The 21,745-nt window shown below is 57.7% G+C and overlaps 2 protein-coding genes across 2 annotated transcripts; one reads left to right on the top strand and one right to left on the bottom strand.

Annotated features, from left to right (window-relative positions):
• Nucleotides 1–63: 63 nt before the first annotated feature.
• On the top strand, nucleotides 64–14,813 carry GNAI2 (G protein subunit alpha i2). Its single transcript, XM_068201737.1, has 9 exons — nucleotides 64–240; nucleotides 8,706–8,748; nucleotides 8,928–9,069; nucleotides 9,269–9,429; nucleotides 11,917–12,045; nucleotides 13,199–13,328; nucleotides 13,567–13,720; nucleotides 14,080–14,286; nucleotides 14,399–14,813. Exons 1-8 carry the CDS (start codon nucleotides 123–125, stop codon nucleotides 14,268–14,270), a joined length of 1,068 nt encoding a protein of 355 aa, XP_068057838.1. The 5' UTR covers nucleotides 64–122; the 3' UTR covers nucleotides 14,271–14,286; nucleotides 14,399–14,813.
• Nucleotides 14,437–20,485, bottom strand: GNAT1 (G protein subunit alpha transducin 1). The gene is made up of 8 exons (XM_068201739.1): nucleotides 19,564–20,485; nucleotides 18,094–18,136; nucleotides 17,763–17,904; nucleotides 17,534–17,691; nucleotides 17,322–17,450; nucleotides 17,109–17,238; nucleotides 16,870–17,023; nucleotides 14,437–16,634 (listed from the first exon to the last, which is right to left on the bottom strand). Exons 1-8 carry the CDS (start codon nucleotides 19,667–19,669, stop codon nucleotides 16,444–16,446), a joined length of 1,053 nt encoding a protein of 350 aa, XP_068057840.1. The 5' UTR covers nucleotides 19,670–20,485; the 3' UTR covers nucleotides 14,437–16,443.
• Nucleotides 20,486–21,745: the final 1,260 nt, after the last annotated feature.

Genomic DNA, 21,745 nt, shown 5'->3' with positions numbered 1-21,745 from the left:
CCCGCCCATTGGCTGCGCCCGTTGGCCCCGCCCCCGGGGCGCGCGGGGCGGGGCCTGTCGGGGCGGGCCGGGCCGGGCCGGCAGAACCGCGGGCGCGCGCAGCAGCCGCCGCCGCCGCCGCCATGGGCTGCACCGTGAGCGCCGAGGACAAGGCGGCCGCCGAGCGCTCCCGCATGATCGACAAGAACCTGCGGGAGGACGGCGAGAAGGCTGCGCGGGAGGTGAAACTGCTGCTGCTGGGTAAGACCCCCGGGCCCCACCCCCGGGCCCCCCATCTTGGCTTCTTCGCCCGGCTCGGCCCGGCCGGAACCGGGCGGCCTCGCCACCTCCGCCCCCCGCTGCCCCGGGGCGATCCTGGGTACCAGCGCCAGGAGTGCCCCGCCCCGACCCGGAGATCCCCCGTGAGTGGGATGCTGGCCCCAGCCCAGGCTTCGGGTTCTCCGCGCAGTGAGCTGTCGGCTCCATCTCGGGCCGCGGGGATGTCCCCGGGAACGGGGGCCTGCCCCGCCCCAGGCTTCCGGGTTCCCCCCCATGAATGGAGCAGCAGGCCTTAGGATTTCCCCCTGGAGTCGGGTGTTGATTCCATCCCAGCTCCCAGGCATCCTCCCCAGCACTGGGGTGTTGATCCTGTCTAGTCTCAGGCATCCCCCGTCGCAGGAGTGAGATGTTGATCCAATCCGAGATCCTAGAGAGTCCCTCCAGGAGGGGGTTGTTGATCATATCCCAGTTCCCACGGATCCCCCCCCCGCCAGGAATGGGATGTTGACCTCATCCCAATTCCCAGTGTCTCTCCGCAGGACTGAGATGTTGACCCCATCCGATTCCCCCCAGGAGTGGGGTGTTGACCCCAGCCCATCTCCCAGGGTTTCCCCACAGGAAAAGAGCCCTGAACCCACAGCAGACCCTGGGTACCCTCCACAGTGGGGTTCTTCCCCCACCCCTCTGTGAGCAGGATGCCAGCTTTGTTCCAGGCTTTGGGGATCCCCCTGGCAGTAGGGTGCCGGCCCTACAGCAAGCCTTGGGTGCCCCTCAGAGAGGGTGCCACCCCACCCTGGGTTGTGGGGATCCCCCCAGAAATAGCTGCCACTCCACTATGGTACTGTCCCCCCCGGTCAGTGTCCAGTCTGGACATATCCCTTTGGGACAAAGGTGGGGGCATCCCCACTCTCCTGCTGGATGTCCCCCACCCAGCGAAGGTCCTGCAAGCTCAGGCACCCTGTCCCACCTGCCCAGGATCCCTGGACTCCTCCATGGACTCCTCTTTCCTGGCCTGTGGCTGTGATGGAGGTATCGGGGCTGACAGGCACCCATTGCCCAGTGCCTTCCCCACTGGAACACTGGGGCAGGCCCGAGCCCCTCCATCACCCTGCCCTCTCCGTGGGGGTTTGGGGGGCTTGGGCCATTGCCTGCCGTGGGCAGGGCCCCCCACAGCCCACGGGCTCTCTGCCTCAGGGACACTCGATTTTGGTACTGATAACGGGCTTTCACTCTTCAAAGCACCCTGGTGATGCGCCCAGGGGCGTTCACAGCCCTGCCCTGTGCCTGCGGGCAAGGCAGCACTTCGTTATTTTAATTCATTATTTCTCTTAATGACTTCCAGTTGGGCTTTTTATTCCCTTTGCGAAATTCCCAGGGAAGGCCTCCCTCCAGGTGCGAGGTGGGAGCGTGGGACGCTCCCATGGCACCGTGGGGCAGCAGCGGGACAGAGGGAACCCTGACAGAAAATGTCTTTGGACTCATCTGCTGTCTGCAGAGGAAGCTGCCAGCAGCAGGAAGTCACGCTGAAATCCGGCAGGCCTTTATTTGCTCAACCCCTGCCTGCCTTGAGAAATACGTAATTAACGCCTTAAAATGCTCCTTTATCAGAGTGCGTCTCTTTTTTATTTTATTTTATTTTGATTCTTTTTGCATTGGCACGAGCAGTGCTGGCAGCAAAACCCATCCTGGAGATACCGGGAGGGGATCTGTGCTGTATGGGGGGCTCGATGGTTGGGCACACTCGCTGCCCTATTTTTTTTCTGTGGAAGGGAGAGTGAGGGGAGTGGAACCCTGTTGTGGGATATGTGGGATAGTGGAGAAGCACGTGGTAGCTCTTTGTCATGAGCTGCTCCCGTGCTGGCCTTGCTGCCCGCTCTGCTCCTCTCAGCCCTCTGCCTGGTGGGAAGTCATGGGGAGGTAGCTGGCCAAGGAGGTTTGGCACCTCCGGTCTTGGGAGTCTCCTGGGACTGTCCAGGACCATCCAGGCAGTATCACCCTGGTGCTGTGAGCTGTGAGTGCCCGGGTAGGGAGGACCCATCCTGTTGGTGCTGAGCATCACCGAGAAGCAGCTGGGGGCTCGCTGGGTGACGAGGATTATGGTGTAGGCTGACTAGCTGACATCCCTTTCCTGGGTCTTGCTCTGTCCTGAAGTGGAAGCAGGAGGAGGAAGAGGATGTCTGCACTCCTTTCTTCTGGGGCCGGTGTTTACGAGTGGCATTTCTGATCTCAGCTGCTTTCTAAAGCCAAAAATAGAGCAAAATGGATCTTTTTGTACATTTAAAAAATGTTGTTTTCTTCCCTTTGCAGCTGTTCAGGTGTCAATAGCACTAGAGCCTTGGGTCAGCGCTGCCCATTTCTGAGCTGAGCCTTGGCCGGGAAATCCTCCCAAGCCGGCAGGTGGGGCCAGCACTGCCCCCCTGGGGACTGCTGCTTGTGACATGTCCCCTCTGTGAGGTGGGACGGCAGTGCTGGAGGGATGCTCCCACCTCCCTGCTGCTCACCCTTCATATGGCTTATTTCTTTTTCCCATGGTCAGGGGAATCTTTGAGGAGACCTGAGGCCTCACATGATTTTTGGTGAGCACCACATCTCCTCATCACTCTCAGCAAGGCAGAGCTCCAGGGTCCTCCGTGGGGGCTGCAGCCCTCCTGCCTCCTCCAGAAAAAGGGAGAGAAAAACTAGAGAGAAAAACAGCTTCATCCTTTGTGCTGCATCAACCTACAGCATGAGGAGGAAATGTCTCTTCGAAGTGTGGCATATTTTTTGGTGTCAACTCATGGTGTCCCACAGCCAGACTTTGGAGCTGGGGCACCACAGCCAGGCAGGGCATGGAAGGCACTGGTCTTGGTATGTGGTGATGGCATCAGGAGTGTAGGAGCAGAGAAGGCTTGGGGCTGACTGCTGCAGGTGCCTCAGATCTGTGCTGTGCTCTGTATGTGGCCATGAGCTGCCTCCTGCCTTTCCTCTGCCGTGGTGGGTGAGCTGGAGAGGAGTGGACACACTGTCAGTGCAGTGGGGGCAGCCAGGACCCCCCCAGTGGCACATGGCTCTGCAGGCGTGGGCACAGCACTGCTCCTGTGGCACCTGCCCGTGCCGTCAGGTTTTCCTCTGCTGTTTGCTCTGGCAAAATGAGTGTGTGTCAGATAGTTTGAAGCTCCAGGCTCTGATGGGGGGGCAGACCCAGATGAAGCAATATCCCCCAGGCAAAGCAATTCCCCCCAAACAAAGAATGTGTCTCTCCCTGCTACTGGAAACCAGCAGTCTGCCACGCTTTTGGTGCTGGACAGGGGGCCAGGAGCCATTACCAACACCTAAAAGCACCTGGAGCATGTGCCCCATACTTCCAACACCTCCTGGTGCTGCTGTCAGCTCCTCACTGTGGCTAGGACACAAAGCCCTGCAGTCACTGGCTGTTTCTGCTGGGCAGCAGTGTTCTGGCCAACCCATCTCCTTGCCTGTGGGAGCTGGGAATGCTCCAGGGGGATTCAGGGTTGGCAGCAGGCAAGTGATTGCTGTGCTCAGAGCCCCTTATTCCTTATCTTTGGAGGATTAGGAAAGTAAAGGATTTCTCAGCTATGTTAGAGGTGGAGCAGGCGCTGGTGGGTTGATGATGGTAATCCCCAGGGGTTTGCTCTAGGTGCAGACCCTGGGATGAGGACACTGCCCTTGCTGGCGTGGTGGCACCAGGGTACGTCATGTAGGAACTGCCTGTACCAGATCCTGCCTGGGACAGACAGTGGCCGGGCAGGGCTCGGAAGTAGCTGCTGCTTTTTTTGTTTTTTTTTTTTTCTTGCATAAAAATAGAGGAAGGGAGGGACCAGCTGTGACTTTCAGAGGTTGCGTGGCCCCAGAATTGCCCTGGGTTCTGTGTGAGTGTGTGAGCTGCCTACTTTGCAGTGCTTGGTCCTGTCTTGGGGGTTGTTTCTGTCCCCACTCCTTCCTCAGTCCTGGCTTTTGGAGGGGTTGGGTCCTCCGTTCAGTGGGGATGCTGAGAGCCCCAGTGCTGTTTTTTGCCATGGGCTAGGAGGTGTCACCGTGAGGGGGACAAGGGAAGAACTCAGTGCTGTTAGATGCAGAGGGACCTGATGTCCAACCCCCTGAAGCTGGTGTATGGGCTTGGGATAGGTTAGGATGGGAAGGGTCACTACAGTGACCCCACTGGTGGTGTCCTAGGGGCCAGCAGCTGCCCTCTGCTCCAAGATGAGCACTTAGACTTTGCCTAGGGCAAGCAGCAGGCTTATATGTATATGTTTAACATATATTTTTAGAGGTGTACATTAGAAATACATTTTTTATTTTAACTTTTTTAATATTTTAACTTATTTTAACATCTTACTTTTTTTATGGAGCACATATACATTGATTTCTATGTATCAAAAAGCACATATAAATATATATATATATATATATATATATATATATATATATATATATCTTCACCTATATGTATATGTGTAGCTTTATGGTGTCCCATGGTCTGAACCTACCCAGGGCTGGGATCACAGTGTCCCCAAGCGCTGTTGCTGTAGCCAGGGCTGGTCTGGCCTTTCCGCAGCCACCGGGTTTCCTGCTCCAGGCCGGAGCGCGGGTTTCCGGGCCGGAGACTTCTTGAATCACCGGAGCTGGGGGAGCTGAGTAATTCTCCATCCCGCTGGTGGAAAACCCGGCTGGAGGGATTCAGGTGCCGGCAGCATCCCGGCTGTGCCAGAGGGAGAGGCCCCATCCTGTCAGGGCAGGATGGACAGGATAATGGCACCCAGACCTGGGGGCACATGGTAGCAGTGGTGCGGGGGGAGAGGGACCACTCTGGCCATGGCAGGGGCAGAAACAGAGCAGCAAAGTTTCAGGATTGCTGGAAAAAGCCCAGCACAAGGATAGTTTTGTCCAGCTTGTGGACACCGGCGGCCCTTGTTGGCAGTGGGGTGCATTTTCCATGCTCCCCCTGGGAAACCATCCCTAGCCCACCTCCTCCCTGTGTGCCCTGAGCATCCTTCGTGCTGCCAATTTATTTCTATTTTATTTATTTTTGTGGGTTTTTTTTTTTTAATCTCTATCAGCTGCCTTGGACAGGGGGTCTGCACCCCCCCAGTTTTTTGAGGTTCTGCCTGAGGACGTGGCATTCCACCAGCCAACGATGCACGGCTCCTTCTGGGAAGCAGCCAGCCCTGTGCTGGAATGGGATGGCCCTTGGGAAAAACGCCCTGTGTCACTGTGGGGTTTTAAAAAAATGTGATTATTTTTACAGCAATTTTCCATCTATTTTGGGTAGGAAGGAAAATGTTGAGGGGAATCTCTTTTTGTTATTAGAGTCTTTAGGGTAACTCTGCTTTTAACACAGCCTTTTGTCTGTCCCATTTGATGGTGGGGACCCCACAGGTGCCAAGGGGGGTGGGCTCTGCAGCCTTCCCTCTGTCCTACTGTCTGTCTGTCCTGCAGGGAAGGGGATTGGTGGGTTTGTCCAGAGCTAAAACCCATCTGTAAATTCATGCTCAAATAATAGCTGCTGTTTGCCAGGTTGGGAAAGCTTGCCGGGATAGCAGCAGGGGATGGGCCTCTGGGTGCTGGGGATGGGGATGGCTCTGGACCTGCTGGCGGATTGAATTCCAGCTTTTCCCCTATAATGAGAATTTTCCAGCTATGCATTACTTCCATCTATGCCTGAATATTTGAAAGGATGGTGCCGTGCGGAAAAATGGAAAATCCCGTCGGTGATGTGGGGTGAGGTGGATCCTGAAACCTGTGGCCAGCTCCTAAAATACAGGGATTATGTCGGTGCTGCCCAGAACTATGTGCATATATTGCACTAAATATCTGCTGCCCAGAAAGCATCATAAATCATGGACTACAAAATATATATGTTGGCTCAATAAAGTTTTTGCCAGTGGATTAGCAGGGAGTTCTGGAGCCAGGCAGCTGCTTGCTTATTTTAAATTTTTGAAGATTATTTTTAACAAAGAAAGGAGGAAATGAGCCCAAGAGAGAGCTCTCGTCCTGTTTTTGCCAGGCACTGCCCTGGGAACAAGCACTGCCTGCAGAGAGGCAGGGCTGGAGGAAGCACAGCCGTGGGGTCGGCCCAGGGTACTGGGGGGTCTCCACCGCCCCCCCACCCCGATATGCCGGCACATATCGGCAGAGCTCCTCTGACACTGCCTCGTCCTGCCCGGGCTGGGCTGCAGGGTGGAAACTGGCAGTTGGCATCCAGCCCAGGAATTGTTTTGGGGCTGAATGGGCGGCAGCTGGGGTTTTCCGGGGATTGGAAATCCTTCCCCTCTGCTGCACTCATCGAGGGGGCTGGGGAGGGTCCCCCGCATGGGGAGGGGGGCTGTTAATTCAGATCCAAATTCCTGCTCACTGCAAGCGTACAATCTCTTGTGCTGGGCAAGCTTCTGATGGGAGGCAGAGGTGCTGACTTGGAACATGGCTACCTTCCTCAGAGAGCAGGGAAGGAGCTGGGAGATGTGGAGGAAGTTTGCAAGGAAATAGCCAGCCATGGTGACAGTCACCCTGTGACTGTCACTGAGCCGGGAGAAAGCAGGAGGCCCCGGCAGGGTTGTTCCCTCCTGGCAGGGAGAAAATGTCAGGCAGGGTCAGAGAGAGGAGGAGCCGGGGATGGCTGCCTGGCATCTCATCTCAGAGATGCTGATAAGCCAGGTTCTTGCTTTACACGTGCCTGAGTTTCTCTGTCCAGGCACCCACTGAGAAAGGATTGGGTGAATGCCACTGGCTCTGACCACCGGACCCAGTGGTACAGGATGATGTTAGAAACTAGAGGTATTTAATGGAAAAAATGAAGGGCTACGCCGAGTCCTTCCCCTCTGCTCCCAGCTCCAGGCAGGAGTTGCCAGCACTGACCACGAGCACTGGCCAGGCTGCGCCGGGTGCCGCGTCAGCGTCCTGGGGGAGGATGGGTCAGCAGTGCTGAGAGCCCCTGCTGTGCTGAGCAGTGACCTCTGAGCTGATCAGAGCCCCTCCCTTGGCACATACAGCATGGGAACCGTGGAGCAGGGTGCTCAGGTGGTAAATACAGGGTCTCTATAGCCTCAGTATGGCCCCGGCATCAGGGTGCTCCATGCCCTGAGCACTGCCCACAGTGATGTCCCTGGGGATGCATGCCTGTCACCTGGGTGGTGTTCAGGCCGGTGACATGCGTAGAAGGAGTTTGTTCCCTGCCACCATGTCTCAGCTGGCACGATGGGCCCTGTTTTTCCCAGTTAATTTTAGCATCATCTGTTTTTTTTTTTTTTCCTAATTTTTTTAACCTTCTCTATAATCTCTGTCCCCTCTGCAGCCATGCTGGCACCATCCTGCTTGGGGCCCCCTGTAAGGGCAGCTCCATGGTCAAGGGCAGCACTGGGGGGACCCATAAAAAGGGCTGTGAGAGGACACAGGGATGGACTTTGCTTGGGAGATCCTCTGGGATTTGCACCTGGAGGCAGGGACCTCAGCCTGCTGGGGGTCCTGGGGCAAGACGAGCCAGGCACTCATCCATCTCGTGACACTCCCTGCACAGAGAGGGGACAAGGGACATGCCCCTTTCTTTCAGCTTCCCCTTTTGGCTTCCCCTTTCTTGCAGCCAGGGTGACTTTGCTTCTTCCCTGCTCTCAGCCAGTGGAGGGAGGGCTGGGCCAAGCTGTTTATTGCCTGCGTCGGGTGACGTCCCTAGGGGGGACAGGGTGGGGGAAGGAGAACCTTAGGCACCCTGGCTGTCTCACTGAACTCACAGAACTCTGCGTTTGGATGCTGAAAAACAAAACGACCCCAAAAGCCGTCGGCTTTCCCTGCTGGCAGCTGCCTCTGCAGCAGGCTGGGGCACAGGACCCGGCAGGCTGGGAAGTGCGCACTATTTAAGAGCCAACCCGGGGGCGGCTGAGCCCGCCGGGATCGCTTGAGCTGGCTGGTGGAGGTGGCAACTTATTCCCGAGTTCCCTGCCTGTACCTTGTGGCACAAGCATCCCTGCATCCTAGCTGCTGCTGCCTCTAGCTGTGAACATGTAGTGGGGCTGGTGCTCCATTGTTCCCCAGCACAGAGGGGATGTAGGATACAGCATCTCAGGTTCTGCTGGGAGATGGGATGGCAGGTGATGGACAGAGCTTGGGCTCCTTGTCACAGGGAGTTTCCAGGTTCAGCCAAAGCCAGGATTGCCCATCAGCTGTGGCATGCAAGAACTGTGGGGAAAATGTTAGTGTGTTGATGCCATTTTCCTGGCCCAGAGCAGGTGTCATTTCTTCCCTTGGGACCTACGGCGAGGGCCCCCAGACTCTTCTTTTGTTCCTTCTTTCTTGGTCCTGACATTCCCAGTGCACATTCAGTCGTCTGCTCTGGCTAATGCTGCTTCTCCAATGGCCAAAGCACCTGCTGCATTCCCTCCCTGGGCTGGGCGGGTGTCCCAGTAGGGTAAGGGTTCCTGGCTTTGCATAGGACCTCATCCCTTCTCATTTCTCCACAGGTGCTGGCGAGTCTGGGAAGAGCACCATCGTCAAACAGATGAAGTGAGTGGTCCTTGTGCTGTCACTGTGGCTGACGCTGCTCAAGCCTTGGCCACAAGCTCCAAAACCAGTGGCTGACAGGGAAGGCTCCTTGTCGGTGTCGCCACAGGGCATGGGTGGGGAGCAGCATCCTGGAGTACCCACAAAGGGCTGACCTTGCCTGTGTCTCTTCCCTGCCCCAGGATCATCCATGAGGATGGCTATTCAGAGGAGGAGTGCCGGCAGTACAAAGCTGTGGTCTACAGCAACACCATCCAGTCCATTATGGCTATCATCAAGGCAATGGGGAACCTGCAGATTGACTTTGGAGACTCCTCCAGAGCGGTGGGTGCCCTCCTGCTCACACTATGCCTGGCAGGGATGGGGGTTCTTGGTGGCTAAAACAGATGTGCCCAAAACTGGACTAGGATTAAAGGTGGCTCAGCCCAAGCCCTGCTGTTGTCTGGTGGGCTGCCATCAGGTCCTTTGAGTGAGCGAGCTTCAATAAGTCCATGCCAATGCTCAAGCTATTTTGTCCCTGCAGGATGATGCTCGGCAGCTGTTTGCACTCTCCTCCACTGCTGAGGAGCTGGGCATCATGCCTGAGGACCTGGCCAACGTCATCCGGAGACTGTGGGCTGACAACGGGGTCCAGGCTTGTTTCAACCGCTCCCGAGAGTACCAGCTGAATGACTCTGCTGCCTAGTGAGTACCCCCTCCTCTGCCCCAGCTCAGCTGAGCCCTGTGAGCCACAGTGCTTTTATCAAGCAGCAGAAAATCCCCCCAGGGGCTGCTCTTCACTGTCACCGGGCATCACCAGGCTCAGGAGCTGGTGCTGCCACTTCCCGCATGGTGCTGGGGCTGAGCCGGAGCGGAACTGGGAAGGCGGATGTTTCGAAAGCTGTTTCCTTCTCTGGCGGGGTGCTGTGTACCCTGGGAGGGGGGGCACTGGGGCATCCCCCTCCTGCCACTGCTCTGTCCCCACTGCCCTTCCCCAGGAGATGCTCTCCACTGGCTGCCCACTCATGAGCACAGCCAGGTTCCTGCCCATCCTCATCACCCTTCATGGGCTGTCAAGGCAGGAAAAATTCCCAAGGAAATCCCTGGGGACCCTTAGGTCTGAAGAGGATGAGTAGGATGCTCAAGAGGCTTCTCTTTTTCTTTTAACTGTTTTTATACAGAAAGACTTGACATTACACTTGTGCATTACCCAGCAAATTGGTGTTTAGATAGATTGATGCAGCTGGTTGGGTTTATTCTTGAAGAGATTAATAAATAAAGTTAATCTGCCTAATGTACCATTACTGGAGAGAGCAACACAGCTGAGTCTGTGTTCAGCTCACACAGTGCCCTCCTACCCACTCCACCCAGACCCTTTATGGTAAAGCAGTGTGGGGGGAGCTCATGGTGTGCCAGGACCACCCCACCAAGCCTGGCCCCACCTGGGATCCTGCATGCTTGGAACTCACTTACTGCCATCCCAGGGAAAGTGGTTTCCCCAGCTGTCCCCTCATGTATGACATTGTCAGGTCCCTCTTTTGCACTGAGGTCACTGTGAACTTGAGACTGCAGGAAAGCTCCTGGCAACCACCAAACCTGGAGAAGCTCCTGTCAGCTCTTTCCTCCAGCACCCGCAGCTTTCACTTCCTCCTCCACGGGCACACACCCACCCTCCCCAGCCCCTGTCTGCTCAGCCTCATCACTCCCCAGCCAGCACTGGCATTTCTCTGGCAGTGGGTGCTGGTTTGGGAGCACAGGACACCCAGCAGGTGCCAGGAAGCTCACACACACACTTGGAGCAGGTGTATCTGCACACTGTCTGCCAAATGCCTGTCACTATCAGTGCCATTATGGAGCGTTTAGCACATGGTGGGGGGTTGGAAAACCATTAATTAGGAGCACCTTCAAGCTGTTGCTCCAGCCTTTTTCCAGCCCTGTGGAGATGCCAATTCCTTGCCCATCTCATAGGGATGATGTGCCCGCGGTGCTGCTGGAACAGGAAAGCCTGGGAACGAGGAGCCCCATGCCATGCCCAGCACACAGCCCACCTGTGTCCCAGGCCTCTGCAGCACAGCAGCCCCCATCCTGTTCCTCCTCTGCCTCTTGGGGTTCCAGGAGTTTGGGGTGCCAGGGTGGTGCTTACCAGCATCCTGGGGCTTGATGCAATGTCCAAGAGCCTGTGGCGCTGCACAGGGCCCTGCTGTGGCGTTTCCTGTTTTTCGTAGCCAGAGGCCATGTGTGTTTCCGGCTGTTTTTTAGCGGCTCTGCAGCAGTAACGTGCAGGTCCTCCACCCTCACATCCACAGCAAGCTCCTGGGGCACCTCCAGCTCTGGCCATGCCCTGACACGCTGCAGGGTTTCCCAGGAGCTGGTGAGTGGCCGTGCTACAGTCAGAGCCAAGGATCCCTATGGCCTCCCGGACTGTAATCTGGCTTTCACCAGATTACAGGGCCACAAATGCCTTAATTAAGACAAGCCTAATTTGCTTAAAGGAGCCCGTTTGTAGTAACCCAATTAAAGCAATGTGAGCTGGAGAAATCAAAACCTGCCTTGATCCCCCTAGCAGCCTTCATCAGTCCTGGTGGGTGTTGCACAGTGGGGACCCGGCCACCACCTTGGCTGGTACCCTGCAGGCAGCAGGGCAGGCAATGCTCCCCGGGGGGCTTGGGACGCCTGCAGCCTCCCACAGAGCTGCTCCCTGTCTCTCCAGCCTCCCGCCTCCTGCTTCCTCCCAGGACGCTGTCCCTTTGTGTTTTTGACTATAAATGGCATGGCGCCATCGATTGTTTCCGCCGGCACTGCAGCTGGTTGCCATAGCACTGAATATTTTCCTCTTGCCATTTCCCCCCTGTGCAATTGGCCAGGGAAACGGGGTGAGCCCCCCAGCCCTGGCTGCATCCTCTGCTGGGCTCCCAGTGCCAGCACACTGCCCCCAGTCCCTCAGTCCTGTGTGTCCCATGTCACCCTGGCCACTGGTGTCCTGCCCTGCCTGTGTCTAGCCGGGACATGGGCTTACCCAAGGATGCACATGGGGCCTCTGCTGTGCATCCCAACTTGGCGCTGCCCACCCCAAATGAACAGTGCTGGGAGATGGACAGGGGACTCTGGGCCAGTGTGGGGATGTCCCATGGGATCTGGGTGGGTCGTGCCCCACAGTCCAGCTCCCACAGCACCTTTCCTCTTTGTCCCCAGCTACCTGAACGACCTGGAGAGGATAGCCCGTGCTGACTACATCCCCACCCAGCAGGACGTGCTGCGCACCAGGGTGAAGACCACGGGCATCGTAGAGACTCACTTCACCTTTAAGGACCTGCACTTCAAGTATGTCTGACCTCTTTCCCTTTTGCCTTTTTGAAAGCAAAAAAAAACCCTTGCTCCCCATGTTGGGATGGACCATGGGTGCACACTGCATGCACTCAGTTCTCCCCACCTCCTGGTTTGCTCATGGCGGGAACTGCTGCCTCGGAGAGCGGAAACCACTGAAATAGCTGGAACAGCCTCAAAAACACTTCAGAGAACTCAGCCTGGGGGTGGATCCAGGATCTGGCGAGGAGGGGAGAGGGAAGGCGTCTCTCCTCCCACTGCTGTGACGCTGCTGCCACTGCAGGAAGGGCGCTGGGCAGGAGCTGGGGTCTCGGGGTCAGGCAGTGGCAGTGCTGCCTGCTGGCACCCTGTGGTTGCCTTCCACTGAAAACCCATGGGAAATAATAAGGGCTCCAGTTTCGGAGGCAAAAAGCTGCCATTGTGCACATCCCCAGGGGATTTAGTCCCATGGCAACAGAGCTGATGTCAGAAAGATCTGCTGGGGTCCTCTCTGAATGCAGGGGGCTCGCAGGGACCCCAATGCCACCCTGGTAGAATGGAGACACTTGGTTGTGCATTGCCAGGGGAGCACTTTGGAAGTGGCAGTGGGGGTGGTCTGGGGGGAATGCAGTATGTCCCCGTGGGGAAGCCTTCCCGCCAGCCAAGCAGTTGGCAATGGGCATGGCAGTGGATATGGAATTCTACTGCTGGGCTCTTCTCCATGGAGGCAGGGCATCCTCTGCTGCCCGTGGAGGGAGAGGCACATAGTGCATTGGGATCATTCCCAAGCTCTGTTCCTGCCACAATCCTGCTGAATCCACAGTGACTTGGCTCCCCTTGGTCCAAGGTCTGTGGCAAAGCCCTGCTGTGCCTGCTCTGGAGCAGGTCTCTGGGGAACATGACACTGACACCCCCTGGGAAAGGTGGCCTGATCCTGCCCCAGCTCACATCAGGGATTTGCTTTGGCTGGGAAATTAGCCTAGACACTTCCCGGCAGCAGGAGCTGGGGCAGATCCTCAGTACTGGCAAAATCCCTGGGGCAGAGGCACTGTGCTCTGCCTGCACCAGTGCTACTCCTGCTCCAGGCAGCTGGGGACACTGAGACAAGGCATGGGGTGAGGGTGGTGGCGTGGGAGCTGCCATCCATCCCAATGTCACCCCCTTGCTGCAGGATGTTTGATGTGGGTGGCCAGCGTTCGGAACGGAAGAAGTGGATCCACTGCTTTGAGGGGGTGACAGCCATCATTTTCTGTGTGGCCCTGAGTGCCTATGACCTGGTGCTGGCTGAAGATGAGGAGATGGTGAGTCACAGGGATGGAACCAGTGCCATTGAGACATTCCCTCTGTGGGGGGGCTGGGGGAGCAGCCCCTCCTCTGGTGGCCACCAGTGCCCTGGCCAGTTTGGCCTAAGCCTTGCAGGGCCATTGGCATCCCCTGCCCAGGCAGGCAGGAGCATGGGGGGGTGGCAGTCTGGGGTGCGGTGGGGTGGGTGGTGCCTGAGGGTCCCTGCCTGGCTCATGCTGCTGTCTTCCCTGCCAGAACCGGATGCATGAGAGCATGAAGTTGTTTGACAGCATCTGCAATAACAAGTGGTTCACAGACACGTCCATCATCCTCTTCCTCAACAAGAAGGACCTCTTCGAGGAGAAGATCGTGCACAGCTCCCTCACCATCTGCTTCCCTGAGTACACAGGTAGCACTGGGACCCTCTGTGCCCCCTGCCCTCCTGTCAGGAGCAGTGGGCGGTGCCTTGCCCCAGGCAGGGTAGCAGGAGGTGCTTGGGACAGAGATGCTGGCTCCCTTGTGCCTGAGGAGCAGTGGGTTGGGGCAGCAAGTGAGGTGTGATGGGTGTTTGGGTTGCCCCAGGAGATGGGAGATGTGGGGGGACGCAACACGAGGGGCAGCTGTCCTGAAGGGGGTTATCTGAGGCTCATTCTGCCTCTGGAGCCTCAATTTGGCAACAGGACAGTGGCTGTGGAGGGCCAGGCCAAGCCCAAACCCTTTGGTGGCTGTGGGCAACTGTGGGGCAGCCCAGTGTCTCTTCTTCCCCAGGGGCCAACAAGTATGATGAGGCAGCCAGCTACATCCAGAGCAAGTTCGAGGACCTGAACAAGCGGAAGGACACCAAGGAGATCTACACCCACTTTACCTGTGCCACGGACACCAAGAACGTGCAGTTCGTCTTCGACGCCGTCACCGACGTCATCATCAAAAACAACCTGAAGGACTGTGGTCTCTTCTGAGGATGGCGCTGCCCAGGTGGGTGGTGGTCTCAGTAGTGGCTCCTCAAATGGGGTGATCATGGACCATCCTTCAACTGCAGGCTCCCCTGTCCCCACACCCTCCCCTGCTCATGACCTCTCTCTCCTAGGGGCTGCAAAGGAAGGACCACACCATCTCCCACTCCTGCTTCTCTTCAGATTCATTCCTCCACCCACCACGTAAAGAGACTTTTTGAGTGTCAGCATGGTGGCAGGGCCCATGTACCCCTGCTGGCCGTGTTTGCCCCCCACCATTGTCCTCCTCCTCGCCGGCGTTGCCCTTCCAGGGAAGACAAGGTTTTAATCTTGGTTTGTACCCCTCCAACCGTTCCAGCCCCCATTTCATTCACTCCGAGCCCTGGTGCTCTCGCTGTTTACATTGCAAGTGTTGCTGGCACGGGGGGCACAGGGTCCCCTCGGGGATGCCCACCCAGCCACAAACACGACCGATGACATTCCTTTTAGTAAACCAGAAAAGAAAGAAGAAAATAAGAAAAAAAAAAAAGAAAAAAAAAAAAAGAAAAACCAACAAAACCAAACCCAAAACCATGCAAAAAATCCACACCACACCGGTTGGGCACAGTTTACTTTTTAAAGAAACCTTTTTACCAAACTATTTAAAAGCATCAAGTGCTACATGGTGGTGGCATCCTCCATAGCCAGCCCACCCCCCAACCGTGTGCCTTTGGGGGGGGAGGGTCTGCACCCCACCCCGCCTCGCTGCCCCCATCCCGATGGGCAGCTCAGGCAGGAGGGTGGGCAGGGGGTGCTGCCCACTGCCTCTATCCCCCCCCTCTTTCTAAGCCTAGTTTTTAGGGCTAGCTGTTGCATTGGGTGAGAAGAGCCCGCTGTACAGAGCGGCCCCCGCTGTCCCCCCTAGCCCAGGGGGACCCTTCAGTCGGTGCCTGCGGCCTCGCTTTTCCCACAGGATGTTTTACCAAGTTGTTCACCTGGTTTGAAATAATAAAATGTAGAAAGGAAAAAAAAAAAAAAGAGAGAGAAACATTATATATACTGAAATGTCCTGTGTGACATGGGAGTGGGCAGGGGGGGCTTCACCTCTGGGAGGGCTGGGGTGGTCCCCAGGGGTGGGAGAGGAACACAGGGTGGGTTCTCCTGGGGTCAGGAGAAGCCCCTGGTCGTGGGAGGTGAGGGCAGTGGTGGGACCCTTGGGGGTGTAGCTGGGATGCTGCTGCAGGGCTGAGCCCTACCCCAAGGAGCTGTGGGGTGGGGGGGGGAACAAACACATGACCACACCCTGGCTCTGCAGCGGTGACATAGTGGCACCAAGGGAGCCCCAGTATCACACAGTCCCTGAGGACATCCAGTAACCAGGAATACCCAATGATCTGTAGCCCAGAGGGATATGTAGCACCCCTTGCACCCAGCAACCCACAGGAACCCCCAGCCCCAGGGATCACCCATGGACACCCCACACCCAAAGGACCCCTAGCTCTGAGGAATTTGTGGAGACCCAGCACCCCCAGCTCCAGGGGGGCACCAGTGGACACCCAGCAGCACCCAAGGGACCACCCCACAACCCAGAGCTTCAGAGGGCACCTGGACCCCCCAGCACCCAAGGGAACCCCTAACACCCCTCAGCTCCAAGGGGTATGAGGGACTCCCAGCACCAAGGGGCACCTAAAACCCCCCAGTCTCCCCAGTGCCAAGGGTCATCTGGGAACCTGAGCACCTCTCAGCTCTAGAGGGAGCCCAGGGACACCCCAGGTTCCCTGAAATACCTAGGGACACCCAGGACCCCCAAACACCCCTCTGCTCCAAGGGGTACTCAAGGACCCTCAGCACCCAAGAGAACCCCCATAGCCCACAGCTCTGAGGGTTACCCAGGGACCTGCAGCACCCGAAAGTATTCAGCACCCTGTAGTATCCAGGGTCATCCAGGTACACCTAGGACCTGATCCCCAGAGACCTCCAACAGAACTGGGGGCCCCACAGTGCTGGCTGGTGGGAGAGTTGGTGGGGAGGGGGAGTGACATTGTGCCCCACCCCCCCACCCGCCCGCTCCTTCACCAGGGCTGGCTTTGGAGCTGAGCAGGTCAAATCCCACGGGGCTGGGGCAAGCAGAGATGGTTGTGGAGGTGGAAGGGGGTCAGCACTGGGGCTGGTCCCCAGGGGAGGGGTGCTTGGCTGGGGCTCAGAACAGCCCGCAGTCCTTGAGGTTCTCCTTGATGATGATGTCAGTGACAGCGTCAAAGACGAACTTGACATTCTCGGTATCGGTGGCGCAGGTCATGTGGGAGTAGATCTCCTTTACGTCCCGCCGCATATTCAGCTCCAGGAACTGCAGCTTGATGTAGTTGCCCGCATCGTCGTAGGTGTTGGGACCTGGCGGTGTGGCAGTGAGCAGGATCCCTTCCTGGGCTGGTGTCCCCCGCCAAATGCCGGCCCAGGATTACCCAGTGCTCCCTCGGGTGGGTAAATCTTGCATGCTCCCTCAACAAGGCTCATGCAGCACCACTTGCATGGGGTACTGAGGACACCTGGTGGGGGACTCCTGCGGGGGTGGTGGCACACAACCCTCCAGCAGCACCCCACCACCACCAGCCACTGCCACACTCACCGTCGTAGTCAGGGAAGCAGATGCTGAGATGGGCCTTCTTGATCTTCTCCAGGAAAACGTCCTTCTTGTTGAGGAAGAGGACGATGGAGGTGGTGGCAAAGTAGCGGTGGTTGCAGATGCTGTTGAAGAGGTGCAGGCTCTCATGCATGCGGTTCTGTGGAGGGACACAGCCTCATGATGACACCCAAGTCATGACCAGGACAAAGCAGAGGGAGTGTGAGGTGGTGAGCGTTCCTCACCACTTCATCATCCTCCACCAGGACCATGTCGTAGGCACTGAGAGCCGCGATGAAGATGATGCAGGTCACACCCTCAAAGCAGTGGATCCACTTCTTCCTCTCTGAGCGCTGCCCGCCCACGTCGAACATCCTGGGCAGGACAAAGGAGGGTCAGAAACCCCCACTCCCTGCCCACCCCCTGGCACCAGCCCTCACTGGGGGCCTGGCCCCCACCTGAAGTTGAGGTCTTTGAAGGAGAACTGGGTCTCGATGATGCCAGTTGTCTTGACGCGGGAACGCAGCACATCCTGCTCTGTGGGGACGTAGCCGGGGGTCACCAGGCGCTCCAGGTCTGACAGGTAGCTGGCCAGGCACGCGGTGGGCATGAGACACAGGTTGGAACCCCCCTCATGCCTCCCCCACCCACACTCCCTGACCCCACGTACTAGCCCGCAGAGTCATTGAGCTGGTACTCGGAGGCGCGGTCAAAGCAGGCTTGGATGCCCGGGTCCTTCCAGAGCCGCCCGATGATTTCTGACATCTCCTTAGGCATGGTCCCCTCCTCGATGGTGTCCGAGAGGTGCAGCAGCTTGCGGGCATCATCCTGTGAGGGAGAGGGGTTCAGTGGGGCCTGGGGACTGCGGGGAACCCTGCCCAACATGGAATACTCCTCACCTGGCGAGCTGTGTCCCCATACTGGATGTTGAGGGTGGTCATGGCCCGCACGATGGCCAGCATGGACTGGAGTGTGTTGCTGTAAATGATAGCAATGAACTCCAGGCATTCCTCCAGCGAGTAACCGTCCTGGTGGATGATCCTGGCCAGGGAAGATCACAGGCATGGAGCTGAGCTGGGTGCCGTGGAGCTGAGCCACACGATGGATGCACCCCATGGCAGTGGCATGGGGCAGAGTCAGGCACAGTGGAATAGGGCACCCCATGGCTGCAGTGTGGGACAGACATGGTACATGGTGGGCACGATCAAGTGAACCCCCCTTGGCACTTACTTCATCTGCTTGACAATGGTGCTCTTCCCCGACTCCCCTGCTCCTAAGGGGACAAAACATGGGTCATGGTGGTGCCTGTGCCATGGGCACTCCCAGCTGAGCCCCGTGCTGGCTCACTGAGAACCTTAGTGCCTGACATGGCTGCAGGCACTGTTGGCTGGGCTAGGTCCGTGGCTCGGTGTGTGCAGAGGGATTAACAGCCTGTGCCAGTGGCATTAAGGTTAGGCTGAGCTGCTGTGTCTAATGGGATCTGAAGCAGCTCAGCCAGGGACACTCTCAGGAACCCAGGGGAGGGGTTGGGGACATTGCAACCCTGCCACCCACCACCCAATGCCCCAAACTTGTGGCTGTGCAGACGGATGCCTCCTGGGCTAGGCTGTGAGGACAGTGATGCCACCCATGGCCCCACCACATACACAGCACCCCAATCCTCAGGCACCACTGGGGGACTGGGAAGGATTGGGAGGGACACACAGCATAAGGGGGCTCCAGGGACAGACATGGGGTGGTGGTATGGGCTGCATAGGGGTCCATAGGAGGATTGAGCAGGGGTGCTGATGGGCTGGGGTGGTGATAGGTAGAGGTGAAGGCTCTTAAGATGGGTTGGTTTGGGTTGGGGGACCTCGGATTTGGGGGATGTTAGGTGGGCTGGTTGTGTTGAGGGATATGTGGAAGCCAGGGGATCTTAGGGTGGATCTCAGGACCTTTGGATCTCAGGATCTCATCTTCTTGTTGAGATGGTTTGTTGTGTTTGGGGTTCCTGGTAGAGGGTGTCAAGCAAGCTGGGACAAGCTGTTTTAGGGGATCTTGGGAATGGGGGGGCTGTTAGGGTGGCTGGTTGGCTTTAGGGGTGCCAAGTGAGAAAGGAAATATTGGGTGGGCTTTTTGGGTTGACTGGTTGGCTTTAGGGGTGCTGTGGGGGTCAGAGGACTGCTAGAGTGGGCTGACTGGGTTTAGGGGTGCTTAGGAGCAGGGGCCTGGGGACTGTTGAAGTGATTGGATTTAGAATGGGGTCAGGGAAACTTTGGGTGTTTTACTGGGGAGGGCTTGGTTGGTTGTAGGGATGCCTGGGAGTGGGATGGGAGGCTGTTGGGGACACTTCTGGGTTGTGCTGGTTTGGTTTAAAGGTGCTGGAGGCATCAGGGAAACATTGGGTGAGCTCTGGAGATGGGGAGGTTTGGTTTAGGGCTGCTGGGAATGGGGTTGATGTTGGGGTAGGCTGCTTGGTTTTAAGAGTCCTGGGTGAGTCAGGAGAATGTTGAATGAACTGTGAGGGTGGGCTGCTTGGGTTTGGGGGTCCATCTGGGGGCCAGAGGAATGTTGGATTGGCTGGTTGGGTTCGGGGGCAGTTATGGGGTGTGCTGGTTATGTTGAGGGGCAGTGGTAGGTTTCAGGGGCACATTGGGTGGGCTGTTATGGTGAGATGCTCAAAGGATGGGTATGTCCCCCAGGGTGTTGTCTCCCTCTTACCCAGCAGCAGCAGCTTGACGGTCCTGGCGTCCTTCTCAGCGTCTTCCTTGAGCTTCTTCTCCAGCTCTCGGGAATGCTTCTCCTCGGCACTGGCCCCGGCTCCCATCCTCAGCCCCGCAGCCCTGCGGTTCACCACCCGCTCCTTGGAGGTCAGCACCAAGATGGGCAACAAGCTCCAGCCTCCCGCCGCCTCCAGCGCTCGCTCCCGGTGCCCGCCGCCGCCACTGCCACCACCGCCCGCCCGATGTGCGACAAGGACGGGGCCAAGGTCCCGGGGGGCCGCCTGCCGGGGGGCTGCGCTCAGCACCCGGGGCTTAAGCTGGGCCCCCCCGATAAACCCCCTTCAATCTGCAGCGGGCTGAGCTCAGCAATCCCGTGGTTCCCGGTGTCAGCACTTCTGCCGGGGGGTGCCCCGGCCCGACCAGCCTCCAGCTTTGCCTCCACCCTGGGGGAAGTGGGACCCCTACCCATCTCCAGCTCTGCTGTGGACCCCAGAGGTTTGGAACTGGGGGGTGGGATGGTGTGTGTGCTGGGATCTGGTCAGAGTGGGAGCAAATGTCCCCATTGTCCCCATCTCACCGGGTCATACCCCCTGCTCTGCACCACTGCCCACTGTCCCACCCCAATAAGCCATGCCAGTGTCCCCACGGGCACTGCCCACAGTGATAGAATGTCAGCCTCAGTCACCACACCCTGTGTCCCCAGGGACCCTTCCAGAACCCTCCACTAATGTCCCCCACCATGCCCCCGGGTGCACTTCTTAGTGTGCCTGCCCAGCCACCCGCCCGTACACTGGCAGTGCCACAGGCCAGCTCAGTATCACCTCCACAGCGTCCCCAGGCCCTCCAGCAACACCTGCACGATGTCCTTAGGGATACCCGCATACCCTCCACAGGGTTTCCAAAGCCCCCTCCAGCAACACTCCCCACTCCAGTGACTATGGAAGAAATCCCAGCGACCGTGACCACTCCAGTCAAAAAACAGCCTGTCCAAGGTCCAGGGACACTGCAATGCCACCTCTGTGTTACCACCCCAACCGCAGGGAGTCCCCCACAATGTCTCTGGGTCCCTCAGTGTGCCTTCCCAGTGCCCCCTCTTACATCCCCAGTGTCCCCCATTGCCACTGCGGCCACTAGAGCAAAACTGCGTTTCCCAAGGAACACCGCAGTACCTCCCCAGTGTTCCCCCACCTCCGATGACTCCAGGCCTTGCCAGGACTGCCGCAGTGACCCCAGTGCAGCCCAGTGCCCCTGTGTCCCCCTGTTTGTCCCCAGCGCTCCCCCTCCCCGCCCCGCGGCTCTCCTGCAGCGCCCCGCTCGGCCGCCAGAGGGCGGAAGCGCCCAGCGCGGCTCCCAGTGCAGCCCAGGGCTCCGAGAACAACCCAGCACAGACCAGTACGGACCAGTACAACCCAGTACAGACCAGTACAGACCAGTACGGACCAGTACGGACCAGTACAGACCAGCACAGACCAGTACGGACCAGTACGGACCAGCACAGACCAGTACAGACCAGCACAGACCAGCACAGACCAGTACAGACCAGCACAGACCAGCACAGACCAGTACAGACCAGTACAGACCAGCACAGACCAGTACAGACCAGCACAGACCAGTACAACCCAGCACAGACCAGTACAACCCAGTACAGACCAGTACAACCCAGTACAGACCAGTACAGACCAGTACAGACCAGTACAGACCAGCACAGACCAGCACAGACCAGTACAGACCAGTACAAACCAGTACAGACCAGCACAGACCAGTACAACCCAGTACAGACCAGTGCAACCCAGTACAGACCAGTACAGACCAGCACAGACCAGCGCTCCCAGTACAGCCCAGCGCACCCAGTACAGACCAGTACAACCCAGTACAGACCAGTACAACCCAGTACAGACCAGCGCTCCCAGTACAGACCAGTAAAACCCAGTGCACCCAGTACAACCCAGTACAGACCAGTGCAACCCAGTACAGACCAGTACAACCCAGTACAGACCAGTGCTCCCAGTACAGACCAGTAAAACCCAGTGCTCCCAGTACAACCCAGTACAGACCGGTACAACCCAGTACAGACCAGCGCTCTCAGTACAGACCAGTACAACCCAGTACAGACCAGTGCTCCCAATACAACCCAGTACAGACCGGTACAACCCAGTACAGACCAGTGCACCCAGTACAAC

Source organism: Anomalospiza imberbis, chromosome 11 (assembly GCF_031753505.1).
Source record: "Anomalospiza imberbis isolate Cuckoo-Finch-1a 21T00152 chromosome 11, ASM3175350v1, whole genome shotgun sequence".
Classification (NCBI taxonomy): Eukaryota; Metazoa; Chordata; class Aves; order Passeriformes; family Viduidae; genus Anomalospiza; species Anomalospiza imberbis.
The sequence above is the reverse complement of the archived record's forward strand: the minus strand, read 5'-3'. Positions and strand labels throughout refer to the sequence as shown.